General features: G+C 38.2%; 1 protein-coding gene across 1 annotated transcript in view; it reads right to left on the bottom strand.

Moving 5' to 3' along the window:
• Positions 1 to 866: 866 nt before the first annotated feature.
• SEMA5A (sema domain, seven thrombospondin repeats (type 1 and type 1-like), transmembrane domain (TM) and short cytoplasmic domain, (semaphorin) 5A) overlaps positions 867 to 15,959 on the bottom strand; it is a gene marked incomplete at its 5' end in the record, with an annotated part of 87,550 nt that continues 72,457 nt past the window's right edge. The window contains 5 exons of the mRNA XM_010021803.1: positions 867 to 986; positions 2,363 to 2,574; positions 4,850 to 4,897; positions 7,950 to 8,105; positions 13,611 to 13,781. Coding sequence (XP_010020105.1) covers positions 867 to 986; positions 2,363 to 2,574; positions 4,850 to 4,897; positions 7,950 to 8,105; positions 13,611 to 13,781 — 707 coding nt within the window. The remainder of the gene's footprint in view (positions 987 to 2,362; positions 2,575 to 4,849; positions 4,898 to 7,949; positions 8,106 to 13,610; positions 13,782 to 15,959) is intronic.

The following is a 15,959-nucleotide window of genomic DNA, read 5'->3' as shown; positions in this document are numbered from 1 at the left end:
TGCAAACCTGCATGCTGTAGCAAGGCTGTTTACTAATGACACACAGAAAAACCTTCCAGTGTGCCTTTCATATCTGTCCTCCTCCCTTGGCCCCCCTGTGGGACATGCCCTTCCAGACTCTCCCAAAAATTAAACTGAACTAGGTGAATGCTTTATGTGACTGGGCTTGGCTCGCAACTGGAAACCACTAACCCTGTAGCCTTCTGGGTTAATTACAAGTGTATGTCCCTCAGTACGGCCTTTGTGTCTGCACTCTGAACTGCAGCTGGAGTGATTTACAGGCCAGTAAGATCAGCCTTACAGAGCCCAGAGCTGCAGAGCATTGCTAAACCACCACATTTCTTCTTGCCATTGTTCCCAGCACCCTGTGAGCTGTTTCTGGTGGTGTGAGCTTCAGGAGACTGCACAGAGGGCTCCCATGGCTAACAGCAGAGCTCCCTTTTCAAACCTCATGGAAATAAAAAACAATGCTTAAAAAAAAATTAGATTTGTACTCCTGGCCCAGATTTAAGGGGTAACATTGTGGGTTCCTTTAAAGCTCTGGAATTACTTAGTCACTTGTTAGAGCAACCTGACTGGAAGTTAATGAAACTGAGTGAAGCAATGAAATCCTCATGAGTGGTCCAGCGACATCGAGGGATCTATAGCTGCACCCGACACTGAAGGCCAGCCTTGCACTCTGCAAAGAAAACATCAGGTCACAAGCAGGTGTTCTGAGCTTTTGGCAGCAATGGGACATTGATGGCTTGGATCGTGCTTGAAATGTCTCTGAACTTCATCTCTGAAGCCTCAATCACATGAGCAGTCAAGTAGCACAGGCCTTGGGGACTGGGGAGTTACAGAAGGCCAGAAAATACACAAGCCCATTAGTACTCATCATAATTATTGAAATCTGTAAAATAGGTATTAGAATAAGTCTTTGCAGTGAGATGTGGATTGAAGTATTTGTTTCTCTCCTCCAGAATCAGGTTGTTTTTGTTAAATGCCTGGGGGGGGAAAAAAAAAAAGATAAGAAAATGGGAAGGACAGAGGAAACATAGCTACTAAGTGCCCTTTCACCAAGGCAATTTTTGTGGCAAATATCTGTGTATAATAAATCAGTCCAAAATGCATTGAGAAGTACCTGCACATTTACAAAAACTTGCTTTTGCATGTATCTTCTTGCATCATAATGTTCCTACAAAAAGCAAGGCTACTCAATAAAGTAAATCCAGGCACTTGCCCCCAGTACTATCAAACTAATTTTACAATTAAAGTAGTTTTAATCATACATATCCAGTTTTTCCTATTAGAATAATTCACTCATTATCTTTTTACTGAACAAGAATTTTTTTTTTTTTACTGCATTAATTCCTTGATTTTCAAATGCAATGTGTAGGAGAAATGTCTGAAAGTCTTAAAAGGGTAAATCTGGCTTTTTAAAAAGTGATGTGGGTATTTAGAATATGAATTGTCAAAGGTTATTTTTGTTTGTGTAGCTATCCAGAGAGATGATTAGTGCAATTTGGAAAGCCTTTGAATTAGCTACCTATTCCACTACTGATTACAAAATCTAGACTTCTCTTGTCATTTTTAATGTAATTCTTAAAAATGTCTTTAATTAGAAAGAAAAATGCAGAAATTTAAAACTGGATTATCCAGGTAGGATTTAAGAAAAATCCTCTTTTACAAAACCCTGCATGAATAAACTGTGTAATTTGAAGATACAGAACTAAGTATTTTCAGAATGCTCATTCTTTCTTAATTCAGTGTACCTGAAAAGCTATTCTAAAAGGTCAAAAAAACCCCAAAACTCTTTGGGAACAATGATCATATGATACAGATGTCATGACAGACTCAGCTAATGTAAATCTGTACCATTCATTTACAAAATATTTTGGGTATGAACAGTAGCTGAAAATCTGACCCAGAGAATATATTGACCAGATACATCTCCTGTGTAAAGACACAGTGCAGGAAGATGAACCATAGCACTGGAGCCGAAGGATTACCTTCAATATAAGCCATGATGATTGTTAATGGCCCTATTTATTTCTTAAACAAGCCACTAGGGATCACAGTTAGGTTAAAAAACTTCTACAAAACAAAACTTGAGTGGTCTGTTTTTTTCCAGGAAAGGCTGCTACCATATAAATTACACATGCACACAAAATCAAACTTCCTGTGTAACAGGGATTGACAAAGGAAAAGATCTGTAATTACAATACCTCAAGTGAAATCTATTTTTGCTATTAACAATCAGCATAATTTGAGTCCAAATGCCACTGCAGAAAACTAGCAAGTAGAATTCTTTTGATACAGCAGAACTGTCGTCTAGGACAATACACCTTGTGCACTATAGAGCTCTCAACCCACTTCTCACCTTGATGGCTTCTACAGAATCATATTTGTCCAGTTTGTTGATATGGTTGGTAATGCTGGTATTTAAAGGAGCTGGTGACACCGGATGGATGACAGTTGCATCGTGGGACTGTTGTTGATACCGTTGGCAATAAGTGTAAACAAGCAGGGTAAGAAGGCAACCAAGTATTGAGCTACTTAATCCCACTGCGATCATGTGAAACATATTGAACTCTGCAGAGTGGAGACCAGAAGACAGTCTTATTTTTAAGCAAGTAGCAATAAAAGCTTAAGATTGGGCAAAAGTGTAGGCAAGTGCTTAATTCAAATAAGGGTAAGGGAAATTTCATGTGTTTCCCAGAAACATCACAAGTGCAATGGTTTATCCCGACAGTAGCAAATGCATTGCACTTCCTTGAAAGGATCATTGTAAGAATCTTAGATGCCCATACATCTCTGTAAGTATTAAGACTGAGATTCTTGAAAGATGCTTAAACAAGTTCAGAACCCAAATAACAGATGAATGAATAGCATTTTGAACATTTGAATAGTTCAGCAAAATGTTTCTTTGGACCGTATAACACCTTATTATACATAAATTATGTATATAATGTACACACATAGCTTCTTTCCAGTGAACTACAATATTACTTCCTCTCCTGTTCTAGTTCTTTCTCTTACACTTAAGGACTTGTGGCAGAACTAACAAAATCCTCGTATCTTTGAATCACAATCCTGCTTTCCTTAAAATGTTTTCCATATCCCCTTTATTTGGTACATGTCCCAGAAGCAGTGGCACACATTTTTAACATCCCTGCTTTTATTCTTGCTAGGTCTCTCTCTTTCTGTATCTTTGATATGTGGGCAACTTTCTTCCTTCTCCAGCTTTCAGAATATTTTTCTAAATGTAAGGGAGAGGATAAGGAAGAAATGGTAGTGATTTTAAGGGGAAAATGGGAAGGTGGAGTGGGGGGTGCAGCAGAGAGATTGGGTCTTTAAAGCTCAGAGTGCTTTTAACCATTGCAGCCAGAGAGTGCAAAGACAACAACTCAGAACCCATCAGTCTCCTGTCTGCTCTGCCCTTCAAAAAGATGTTACAGGATCAGACGATGTGAAACCCTCTTCAAATATGCAAGGATTAAAGCTGAGAGGAAGCTCATTGCTGCATGAAACTGCAAAAGGGAATCTAAAGCACAATCATCCCCTGATGTTACTGGACAGAGATAATAGGTCAGATGTTGCACCAGTAGGATAAGCTCAAAATGAACAAATTGAACTGCTTTTCATTGTTATTTCAAACTGGAGCTGTGTTTTTTTTTATTAGGAAAGAGGTATTATTAAAAAGCTCATGTTGGAAATTTCATCTTAACATTACTGAAAATTTGTTTGTGGTTGCCTAAATGCACAAATGAAAGATTTTAAACTGAAAGAATGGCAGTAGTCTGAAAAACATCTGCTAGACACTTTTCGCTGCAGTACAAAAAAACAGGCCAGCACATGGGTCCCATTTTGTAATGCCCAAGGTAGGACCTTTGCATGCCTACCGTGTATTTAGAAACACAAATATTTAGGTGACTATGTTAACTGCCTCCATACATAAATTATCACTGAAATATCCTTCTATACTTTTATGAGATTTTCCCACTGTTGCAGAACTTGGCAAAAGGTTTTCAGAGTACCACTGCTAAAGAAAAGAAATCAAATCAGATTATTCTTGCTCCCATAACAAGTTACCATGCACACTAGTACCCTTGTATAACCCCTGTCTTTTCATTGTCCCTTATTAGGTTAAAAATGCAGTTTATCTGTGCATGGAAGAATACTAGAACCAGCCAGAGCTATTACCATGACGACACAGACTAAGCGTGATAGCTCAGCACAAAAAACCCAGTCATTTTTCCTTTTTCTTCACCTTACTATTATTTGTTTTTTCTTTTTTGTGGGTTTTTTTTTTGTTTCTTTTTGTTTTTTTTTTTTTAAAAACAGTTCTCTCTTTAAAGATTTGTTTTGCTGGTATCAGAACTCTCTGGAATAGAAATTTATTTTTTTTACTTTTTAGTTTTGTCTCTGGCAGCAAAGCTGAAAACAATTCCCAGATACAGTCTGAGCTATTAAATGAGTTAGCAGGCTGGCTTTCTGCTATTTATTTGGAGTCCCAAAGAGGTTTGTGAAATATTATTCTGAAAAAGGTGGAGTAATTTTGACCTACTGATAACTAGAAAATAATAGGAGTTTCTTTTTGAGACAAGGGTAACTGCCATACTGAAAAGGAAGAAAATACAAACATCCAGTAATACACATTCTTGTCTCAAAGGTCAGCAATGGAGATGGATATTTAATGAGAAATCCTGTAGTAACTATTTCTCTCTTTCTGTACAAGTGTAAATAATGAGAATAAGGCATTTGGAAGTTAGAATAAAACTAAGAGAGGGTAAAAGGTGAAACAAAAGCAAACAATGGGAAATCAGTATTTCACCATTTTAAACACATCTGGAGCTGAAAAGCTTACCGCCACATCGTTTTTCTTCTATGCTGCTGGATCGTGCCACTGATATTTCTAGAAAAATAAATAAACCACTTATGCTGGGGAGAAAAAATATTACAGAGAACTACCAGTTTGATTAAAACAGTAAGGATTTAAAAATTCATTATACTACATTCACTCCAAATCCAAAGTATAAAAGATTTTGATTAGGTGGTAGAATTAACAAAAAGGTCCCATGACATCTTCAGGTTTCTTAGTTTCCCAAGCAAAACTAGCAACATATTTTTAATTCTTGCCTCAAAACGTCTCTGGAATTAAAAAGATGAAGTGCAGATGAAAACATTCTTTGTGGAGTTTGAACATGTTGAGAAAGTGTTGATTTTCTGAATAGTAAAATTAATGAGAGTTTAATTATCTTGTGATCAAATGAGCTCATTACTTCTAGAAGTCATGTCTAGCACTAATGTGAAAAGAGGGAATATACAAATCTTCAAAAAAGATGACTGCCAACATCATGGGCCTCAGTTGTAAACTAATAAAACTTAACTCTAGCTTACCATTTTGACATTGGATACATTCTGTATAAATATTGAGTATAATTTGTTGGCAATCAAATTTCTCTACTATTTATTTCAGGACCCTGGCTTCTTTGAAGGGAAGTCTGCCTTACAAATCTCTTGAACCTCTTTGAAAGTGTCAATGATCATGTCGATATTGGTGGAGTAACGGACACAGTCTACCTGGATTTCAAAAAAGCTTTTTGATTCTTCAGCAAAGGCTTTCCAAGCAAGAAGTGAGATGAGGGAAAAGATAGAAAACAAGGTAGTACTATGTACCCAGTTCTTACAATGGAGGAAGGTTATCACTTCTGCAGGGACCTAGGCTTTTCAGCAAAGATCTAGAGAAGCAAGAGGCAAATGTAGTTTTGAATTTTGATGATGATACAAAGCTAAGGGTCGGATGGACAAGTGCATGCTGTGACGAGCTACAGAAGGGCCATACAAAGCTAGCTAATAAAATAACAAATGAAGCACATGTAGATTGATGTAAAGAGATAGGTACAGTAGAAAACAGTCCTAGCTTCACATATAAAATGATGGGTGGTGAGCTGACCATTACTACTCATGAGTGAGACTGGGAGGTTATGTAAACTTTTTCCATGACAGTATCAGCTTATTGTTCAGAGCAATCAAAAAGGCAATCCAAATGCTAGGTACTAACAAGAAAGCAATAGTTAATAGCAGAGGGTATCAGCATTATGGCACTTTACAAATCTATGTGCTGTAAACACCATGAACACTGAATGCAGCTCTGGTTTATCCATCTAAGGATGTCTCTGACAGAACTAAAAAGCAGACCAGAGAGGGGCAGCAATGATGGCCACAGGTAGGCAACACTTCTGTATGAGGAATTAACAGAGTAGGCTCTCTACTGACAAAAGATGATCCACATTCAACTACTATTAAAGGGATCACAATTTTTTACCTTTCTTCGAATAGTAAATCAATACTAAGTATTTTCAAAATAAGAAAGTATCAGACCTCACAGAACAGCACTGTCAGAGGGAGTTAAAGGCTGAGAGCATACTTTGTAGAGTTGAGACTGTTAATTCACAATCCAAACAAAAGGCTGGAAAAAAATGTACCAGAAAACCATAAAGCTCTGCAAGGTAATGTTGGTAATGACTGAGGACGTGACAAGTAGGAACCACTTTTGCACTCATCCAGAATCACTTTATATACTAAGTTCTGCAGAGGAATGAAACTAAGGTAAGCAGGAGGCAACATGAGGGTGGACATGACAGCACACTAGCTGAGGAAAGGAGGGAGGTGAATTAGAAAAAGAAATGGATGGAGAGAGGGAAGGATGAAGGGGGAAACTTCTGAGTTGAAGGACCTGGAGGAATGAAAGTGAGCTAAGCAATTATAAGCAAGCAAGCTAGTTTATCTAAGGTGACAGTAATGGGCATGACCTTATCTACTGTGATATGAGTATTTGAGGAGGAGTGGCAAACAAACCAGAAGAGAGAGAGAAGAGGTGCCTCATTTCAGATTCTGAAAATGCCTACTTTCCAAAACAAGATGTAGAGCTTATATTGAATTAAGCAGGGTATTGACAGAATGTATTAACGGAGCTGCTTCAAAAGCCTGAGAAAAAGGGGAAAATACAATGTGGGAGTTTTTGCTTTCATACTTACATTTTTCACATTGGTTTTGGAGGAAAAGATAGTATTCAGAAGTTGAAGCATTATGCACCATCCATAAAAGCAGTATTTAAATTTGTTGATTTGTTAAAGTGTACTGTACTGTACCACATGGTCACGGAGAAAAAAAAGGTTGCTGCACTGAGTAAACATAATTACATTTCAAATGATACATTAAAATGTAAATTTCTCTGTGAATAGACCTCTAGGTTTTCTTAATGTAAACAGGTGGAAAGATGACTGTTAACAGCAATGCAATGTGGCCACCCATACTGCTGTGTGGATTTAAACGACTGCTGTGATTTAAAAAAAAATAAAAGAGTACAGTCATGAGTTTTGACAAATGCTATAGAATAATACATGATGTGATTATTCATTAGCTACTTAGCAGTCATGGGGGAGATGAGGAACTGAGGCACATTAATAATATTTACCTTTCTAAGCAGTTATTAATTTAAGGGACTTTGTGAAATGATTTCCAGATTAACTACTACAGCACCGACTTTTGTATATGTAAACTGCAAAGCCTGAATTAATGTTTCTCTAATAATTGTAAAGTCTCAAAACCACTTAGTTTAAAGTAAAAAGCAAGCTGTTTTCCCCAGCTGTCTGTAGTCATTGCTACACCCTGCTACCAAGCAGGAAGTGGGAATCTGCAGAATGCTGTGACAGGGACTGACCCAAGTCCCAGGCAGTGACAATAGGGACAGCTCCACAGCACTCGGTGCCATGAGGAAGATTTTCATGTAAACACCAGATCCAGCAACATTGGCACTATGCAGAAGACCAACATTCTTTAGCTGACAAAGGGCAAGTTCTGTTCCAGCTCTTGGCTCTGCACAGCGCAGTCTGGGACAGTACTATGCCTTGCTTCTGAAACGTTGAAAGATTTCACTAATCCTGCAAGAAAGCTGATCTCACCTGGTATAAAGTTGGAGTCCAAAGTACAGGCTCGGCTCTCTGTAGTGTTGCCTGTGCACTGGCTGCCCACGGGAAACAAAATGATGCACTGACGAACACGGAACTGTAAGCCAGATGAGTCGCAGTCGGACCACTCGGACCACTCAGACCAGCTGTCTGCAACAGGCAGAGAGGAACACACATGCAGACGCTGCAATTAAATGCCTAAAGTACACTGAACGAGAGACAAATAGCCTGAATTTCTGGATTATGATGGAAGGCCTCAGCCCCAGCCTCCATCAACTAGCAGAGGCCAGCTCTTTTATTACAATAAAACAAAAGCAGTTTGGCTTTGGCAAGTCTCTGAAATGTAGAATGTGATGGTAAATTTGTCATAGACCTATTGTGGCTTTGGCTTCTGCTATAGCCTTTGTGTGTGGAGTGAGAAGTCAGAAGTGAGAAGTGGTGGTGACTGGAAAAGTGACTGCTGTGGAACTAATTCCAGTCTAAGTCATTAGCATGGACAATGTAATGACACCGTCTTTTTTTATGTACCTGAGAAGTAGCAATGAGAGGTATAAGAATATGTATTCCAGGTCTGAAACAGGATGTTCATTTAATCATAAACCCAGTTGTATCTTGCAGATACTTACTCTTTAGCTTTTGTTATTTCAGGTCCATTTCTTTGCAACAGACAGAAAAGATCTCATCAAGGATTCCCACCTTCTCTTCCCCACTCAGCTCATTATCAGCTCCTACTGTTTCTCTATATTTCTTCCTCCGCCAATGTAGTTTTGATTAAGACATCTTTATTTCATGCCTGTGTGATCTCAGAATACTTCCCTTAAATGAAGTGAATTGATCTCATTCCCATGAGGCTCTGTGGGTTTACTGAGCTCAGCTTTCTTAAAATTCAAGCACAAGTCTTGCCTTCATAGGAGTTTTCTGAGTTGGCAAGTATAGTAGGCAGTGTTCAGTTAAACTTTCTTCTTTCTTCTCTTAGCTTTTCCACTGAGATAGATTTTATGGTTTTGATATGGAATAAACAGTCTTAGTATCCCCAAACCAAATTTGTTCCTGCTTCAAAATTGTAACCGAATTTATGCCAATATGCTTCAAAATTGTAACTGAATTTATGCCAATATGAAAAAAAACTCAAATTTCATTTTGCTTCAAATAAAAAAATATATAGTAATGCAATTTTGTTTCAAGTTAAATTGAAGAACACTAAAATTTGCAAGCAATTTGGAAAATTCATGAAGCTTTTGTAGACTTTTTGTGAATCAGGTGAAAAGTTAGGAAAGCCTTACATTGTTTTGGGCCCCTCTCAATACATTGTGTAAATCCAGCATAAAAGGTGCACATTTACTCATTGACCATAAAGGAAAAATTTAATACTGTCAGTCATCTAAAATTTAAAAGATTCCAATAGGAATATTTGAGCTTGCAGTCTCAAAAATGTCAGGCAATAGATGGTTTCCATGACAGTGTTGGATATTGCCCTGGGTTCAACTGTAGCAGTTATGTTTCTCCTTCTTAGTAGCTGGTGCAGTGCTGTGTTTTCAACTTTAGTCTGAGAATACTTCCTAGCCAATAGCACAGTAAAAAGAAATGGATGGAGTAGACTGACATAACCTTAGTGCAGAAAATCTCATGCACTGGTCCTGGGACCATTTGAAGACAGTAGGAGAGTACTAGCTGGAGACAGCAGCAATCAGTCCTTCAGATGCACACCATCACTTGTGGAGGTATTCATGAAAGAGATTTACTCAGCAGCTCAGGTAAGAACCTGGATACTGATATTTAAGAACAATCAGCAACTGTCTGGATGGGGCCTCCTTTGAACAACAGAGCAAATACCCTGACATAAGCAGATGATGTCAGGCAGTAGGATTAGGAATGCACAGCTCTGTCCTTTGGCTCTTCTGTTACTTAGGAGAGGTCCTAGGAGAGCCCCATTTGCAGAGTGGGTAGTAGGAGCATGGAGGCAGAGGATATAATGTAGCTGGATCCTAACTCAGGGGCTAGGAGAGCTGAGGTGGGAGTCAAGCAAATGGACACTGCTTATACTGTGTGGCACATCCAGGAGCTGCTCTTGTCACAGCCAGTATCAGCTGCTGGACCTAAGTAAACTAAATACATGGATCCTTACTTTAAATATTTAGTAACAGTAAAGCCTTGCTCATTGAAGTTTAAAGGAATGCTGCTCATTACAAATCTTAGCCCAGTTCTTATTGCTGGCAGAGAGTTTGCTTAAGCCAGAGCCAATACTCTCGCCCAGTCCTGGTATAATCGGCATACACGCAGCAGCTGCCAAAATGCTCATGAGCATCCTAAATGCAGCTTGCTGGCTGGTATACTCTGCAGCCCCATTTTATCCAATGTGCTTTTGGCCTGCCAGGTTCCTCGCTGAAGGGGCTACATCCTGTGATAAAATAGGAACCTCAGAGTATGTGTAGATAATGCTAGGTCACATACTGGTTGGCCCGCATAGGCCCACATCCAGGGCAAGGCTACTGTTTCAGTCTGCCCTTTAGGGGTCCTATAAAAGACACTATGTGCATTAGGGCCTTCCCACATATGCAATACAGGACATCTCCCTCCCATCTTGAGTCCCACAGTGCAGATCCCAGGCACTACAGCACACTCAGTCAGTGGGTCTGGTGCCATGCTGATCAGCTCCACCTGGCACACAGAATCACAGAAGAGAAGGGAGAGAACCTCAGTGCAAGTGTGAAAAGGATGGACAGCCCTGTAGCCATGGATCCTGGTACCAAATCTGTGTTTTGAGGGATGCCACTGCTAGGAGCTCAGAGACACAAAAGTAAGGCACTCAAGACTGACAGATGTATCATCTCAAATTGTCAGACCTGCCCTTTGTGGACCCACTATCTCTGCCATAACAGAGACGCTGAATCCATAGCTTTTGCATTTGCTTCTACAGACTCACTTATCTTGCCTCATCCTTTTGATAGATCTTCAAAGTATCTGAGGCTCTCTTGCACCTCAGGCAGGCTCCTCAACTTGCTCCTCAGTTCTTTGCAAAAGTCATGAGAATGGAAAAGAGAGGGTGGGCTGGAGTGGTGTTTAATCTGGTACTGCTCTTCACCTCTAATGTGGCAAGACTTACTCAGATGTTATGTGTTTTTCCTACAGAGTCTTGGCTGGCCTTGGAAGCCAGGTTAAGTCCAAGCAGTTCCTGAAAGATGCTTTGGTGAAGAAGGCACCTCAAAAGGATCAGGCCATCAGTCTGTAAGATTATAAATTTCTTTTATGCAGAACTACAGCATCATCTCTAAAGGCTCAACTGCTTTACCCATTATTTGCATGTGTGAGTTAGCAATTTGAGGACAGAAGATATCTTCCCCTCTTACAGCAGCAGTAAATTGTCTAGGTATAAAACACTCCTATTCAGTACATGACAGACACCATTGCAACCAATTACTGATAAGCAAGTATAAACCACTACTGATCAATAGTACTGTGCTTCTATTCATATTAATGAAATTGCAAATTAAAAGAAAAAAAATCCAAACAAAACTTAGTGATACAGCTTTCAAAATGAAAGATGAGGAAAATGATGTATTTTGCAGACACAAGTCTGTTACTTTCTTTTAAGTGCATACTTGCATATTTTCAGTTGGATTTGCCATTAACCCTCCATCAATCCTCAAAAATTCCTTAGTATCAGGATTCCAGAAATTTCAGTTTTCTGCTAGTTGTATTTGGTAAAAAAAAAAAAAAAAAAAAAAAAAAGTGTACTATTGCAAATGCCAAGAAATCTTTGCTCTTTTCACAACTTAAGAAGCATTTCAATTTTTGCATATGCATTTCTGTGTTGGTTGGTTGTTTTTAGATTCCAAGTGTCATTACTATTCCCTTCCTATATTAAACATGTCACTCAAGGAGTGAATGTCACCAATGGTACTTTCTGATCTGCACAAGGTAGAACCTGTCTCCACGTGAACCCACTGTTGAGAAAATGTCTCTGCAGGGATGCAGGAGCCTGCCCAAACTTGACACGTGTAGCACTGCACTTATTTTTGTCTCATACCAATGTGAAATAAGAGCAGTAAAAAAAAAAATTAAATTTACACTGTAAAGATGAGGCAAAGACCATTCTCACAGTTAGCTGATGATGTGCTGTTTCAAAAACCAACAGCAAATTTTCAGTGCGTTTGAAATATTAATAAAACATCACAGAATGTAAGAAATCCACTTCACCCTCTGAAACTTCATTGATTTACAAAGGTTTTCTCTTTCTTGAAACAAAATGAAACCAAATTCCTCCTGCATCCCCATTTTCTGCAAAATTTGTGTAAGAAGCAGGTCAAAATAGATGAAGAGATTATTTATAAATGTTTGCAAACTGCCATTTCTAGAAAAAAGGTGGTAGAAAATAAATGTGCAACGAGAGATATAGCTACAATACCAGCACAATGAATGTGGCAGTTCTGACCTTTTAAAGATGCCTTAAGGATCCAAAGACAGCCATGTAACTTCTACATACAAATGTACATACAAATGTACACTATTTGTCTTGAAAAATCAAATCATCAACTGATTTCTGTGTTTGGTTTGTTCTTTTTTTTTTTTTTTAACATGATACAATGCTGCACCTGCTTTAATTTTGACAAAGTAGGTACTTTTATTCTGCTTCAAGACATGCAGTGCCTAGAAAAGGAAATTAACTTAAATTGTAGTTCAGCACAGGTAATAGGATCCATAAATTCAAACTCATGGGGCTTGTGCCTTCATGTGCACAGCCTCATCATATAAACAGAAAACTTTTGCTATGAAGAGTAGGAGCTCTGAGTGAAGCAAGTAATATAATGTGGCATCAGACCTGCTTATTTAATTTTCTGTTGCATATAATCCATTCATCAGGAAGAAATGAAAACAAATTTTTCCACTGGCTTTTCACTAATGATTTTATCTGGTATTATGTGGTTTTACTCTCTATTTCTCACTCAAATTTCATGAAAAAAACCAGAGTTTCCTTTAATATGGGTCAAAAGGCAGAGTCAAGGTTACAAAGAAAAAGTCATGATCCATAATATCATACAACTACTTGTATGATATTGTTGTATCATACAACAATACAAATATTGTATGATATGGTATGATCATTACTTTTTCTGAGTGCTGAGACATTTCATTTACTAAGTACTCCACAGATATTTAAAAAGATGAATTCTCTGCTCCTTAACATCCAAAGTTGAAGAAGGTATTTTGCAAAGAGCATTAAGGTTTGCTTTGTGCTTTATATGAAAACAAGGCAAACATCTACGTGAAGGACTTTTGATAACACACGTTGAATATTAACCTCAGCTGTGAATGTTTAGTGTTATAACAGATGCACTTCTTTGTGATATTTTTATTAAAAGTCTCCCAGGATGTTCACTTCAAATATTATGCAATTTTAGTTTATTCAGACCTGGAACCTGGTAACTTAAATTTTAATTTTTAAAGTGGAAGCGAGTAAGTGGTGTCCTGTAGGCTATATTCTGCTACTACTTGATTTAGTATGATTGTAGCATGTAAGAGCTGATTGTGCACTTAATAAGGGAGAGAAATTACTTGCTTCTAAATAGCAGATCAAGGAGCACTATGTTGCCTAAATGTGAATGCTTTATTCTGTGGCAGGTAACCAACAAAGCTGAATGGGCTGATTCTCCATACCTGGGCACGGCTGTGTGTTGCAGAGTGCTTCTTCAGTGTGCAGTCCAAGGCAGATGTCTCCTCCATATGCTGGTGCTGGGTTTGTGCAGGAGCGGGTTCTCATGTAATGCCCTCCTCCACAAGTTGCTGAGCACTTTGACCAAGATGACCAACAAGACCAGCCTCCATCCACTGGAAAGACACAAAATATCTTATTGTTCCGAGTTAATGCATGACACGACAAAATCCAACCCATCCTTTTCATATTTTGTGCATCTACTTCACGGCTTACTGAAATTATTGGACAAATTATTTAGGTGCCACTGAACACAGGACGACAAATTTAATTTTACCACAACACAATTTAATTTACATATTTTAAACACCCCTGGTATACCAGGAAGCCTAAAAAGTTACTCATCCATATAAGGCACTTTCAGTGAGAAGCGTAGTATATTTAAGGCCAAAACTCTTTTCCTTTTCTTTTCTCACTTGTGAGTAAATAAAATGCCAAAGCTTGTTTAGCAGAAGTATTATAAGCTCAAAGTAATTTTTTATTCATAAAATAAACCAGCCCAATAATAACAACAGAGGAATGGAGGAATACAGATTTTGTTTCCAGCTGAGATTGCCTTAACCCTACAATCCATTTCAATAGATCTAATACAGTTTTAGAGTTTGATAGGCCAATATCATGTCGCAATTTTAATGCAGCTCTAGTGTAGGTGCCAGCAGCAGAACAATGGCAGTAGTTCAAAAAAGCAAGAGACGAATGAGAAAAAGGAGTTGCCACTTAAAGTTTCAAGCACAGGTTGTTGTATAATCTCTCCCCCCCCACCCTCCCAGCAGTATTTACCAATTAAGTATGTCAAATTGTTCTCCAGTCTGAATTTTCACAAGGTTCCTCTGAAATGTAAGCTGGATTTCACAGGGGCTCCATTTGTCAGCCAGCTTTCGACACATGGCCACTAGACACGCTTCTAATGAAAGTTCATCTCATTGCCTACACTGGGCTGGCTCCTTTGCAGCCTCTGTTCTTAAAACTATTGCTCCAGGATGTATTTCTGGCATTTATGGACATATTGCAGCCCATCTGCCAAAGGCTTCCTATCTGCAGCCACATGACAAAGTCAGATGTACTTCTCCCAGGGACAGCATTCCCTCTGCAAAGAATCTCTATATTTTGTTTGTTTCTCTTTTAATTATTCTCAGTGGGTGTGGAAGGCAACAAAACTCTAAACTTCCAAAATTTTCATATCCTAAAAAAAATTAAAAAAAAATTCTTTTCAAACCTCTATTTAAAGTTTTATCACTTGCTTTCTTAAGTGAGGAAATGATTTACTAAGTCTGCAACTGATTAAAAGAAATAGTGTGCAATTCAACCAACACTAATAGATGAGACCTTAAGTATAATAAAGGCAATGTGTCAGTAAAGTTTTGCTTTACGACAGGGCCCTAAACTGAGCAGAAGTTTTGTCTTTTTTTCTCCCATCATTCACAGCAGCAGTAGGCATTTTTATCACACATGACAGAAACTCATTATTGCTTACTTTTAAAAATGCTAGGTAAGAACATATTTTCTGCAATCTTTACAGTGCACTCATTTAAGACATTACTTGTAAGACTACATCTACATCATTGTTTGCTGAAACAACTGATTGTCACTGAAGTCTCCAAAACATCCATCCAGCATCTCACAATGACTTTTTGATCCTTTCTGTTCCATTAATCAGACAGCCTTTCAAGGAGCAAACCAGTTTCCACTGGTTTATTGAAATGGTATTCCATAATTATCTCTTAACAAAAAGAAATGAAGTTCCAAATCTGAAAAATATTAACTTACAATGAAAATATCTGTGCAATATTTGCATTTAAATTCTCTCCTAGATGGAGATGTAGCACAATAAAAAAATACTCATTTTATTTGGGTAGCATTGTACATCACAAATGCACTTGGTGAGTCAAGCAGAATGATTTCTATGCAAAGGTGGCAATAGTGAGAAAAGGAGCTAGGAGAGTGTGGTTATTTTGGTATTATAACCTATAGGTGCACATTTGAATGTATTTTCAGGTACAGCATACCCTCAGGTTCTCAACTGCTAATCAAACAGGTAATTCATTAGTGCATACCTAAGGCTATTAACTAATCCTGTAAGTGAAGTTGCTGAATATAAACAATTTTATTCCCTATATTGTTTGCAACATTATCCTACTGTCCTGGGTTCAGCTGCAGCAGTTTTCTCCTTCCCTTCTTAGTAGCTGGTGCAGTGCCGTGGTTTTGATTTTCAGCCTGGGAACAACGCTGATAACACCCATGGTTTTAGTTGTTATCAAGTGATGTTTACTCTGACCAAGGACTTTCTCAGTCTC

Source organism: Nestor notabilis, unplaced genomic scaffold (assembly GCF_000696875.1).
Source record: "Nestor notabilis isolate BGI_N333 unplaced genomic scaffold, ASM69687v1 scaffold6209, whole genome shotgun sequence".
Lineage (NCBI taxonomy): Eukaryota > Metazoa > Chordata > Aves > Psittaciformes > Psittacidae > Nestor > Nestor notabilis.
The sequence above is the reverse complement of the archived record's forward strand: the minus strand, read 5'-3'. Positions and strand labels throughout refer to the sequence as shown.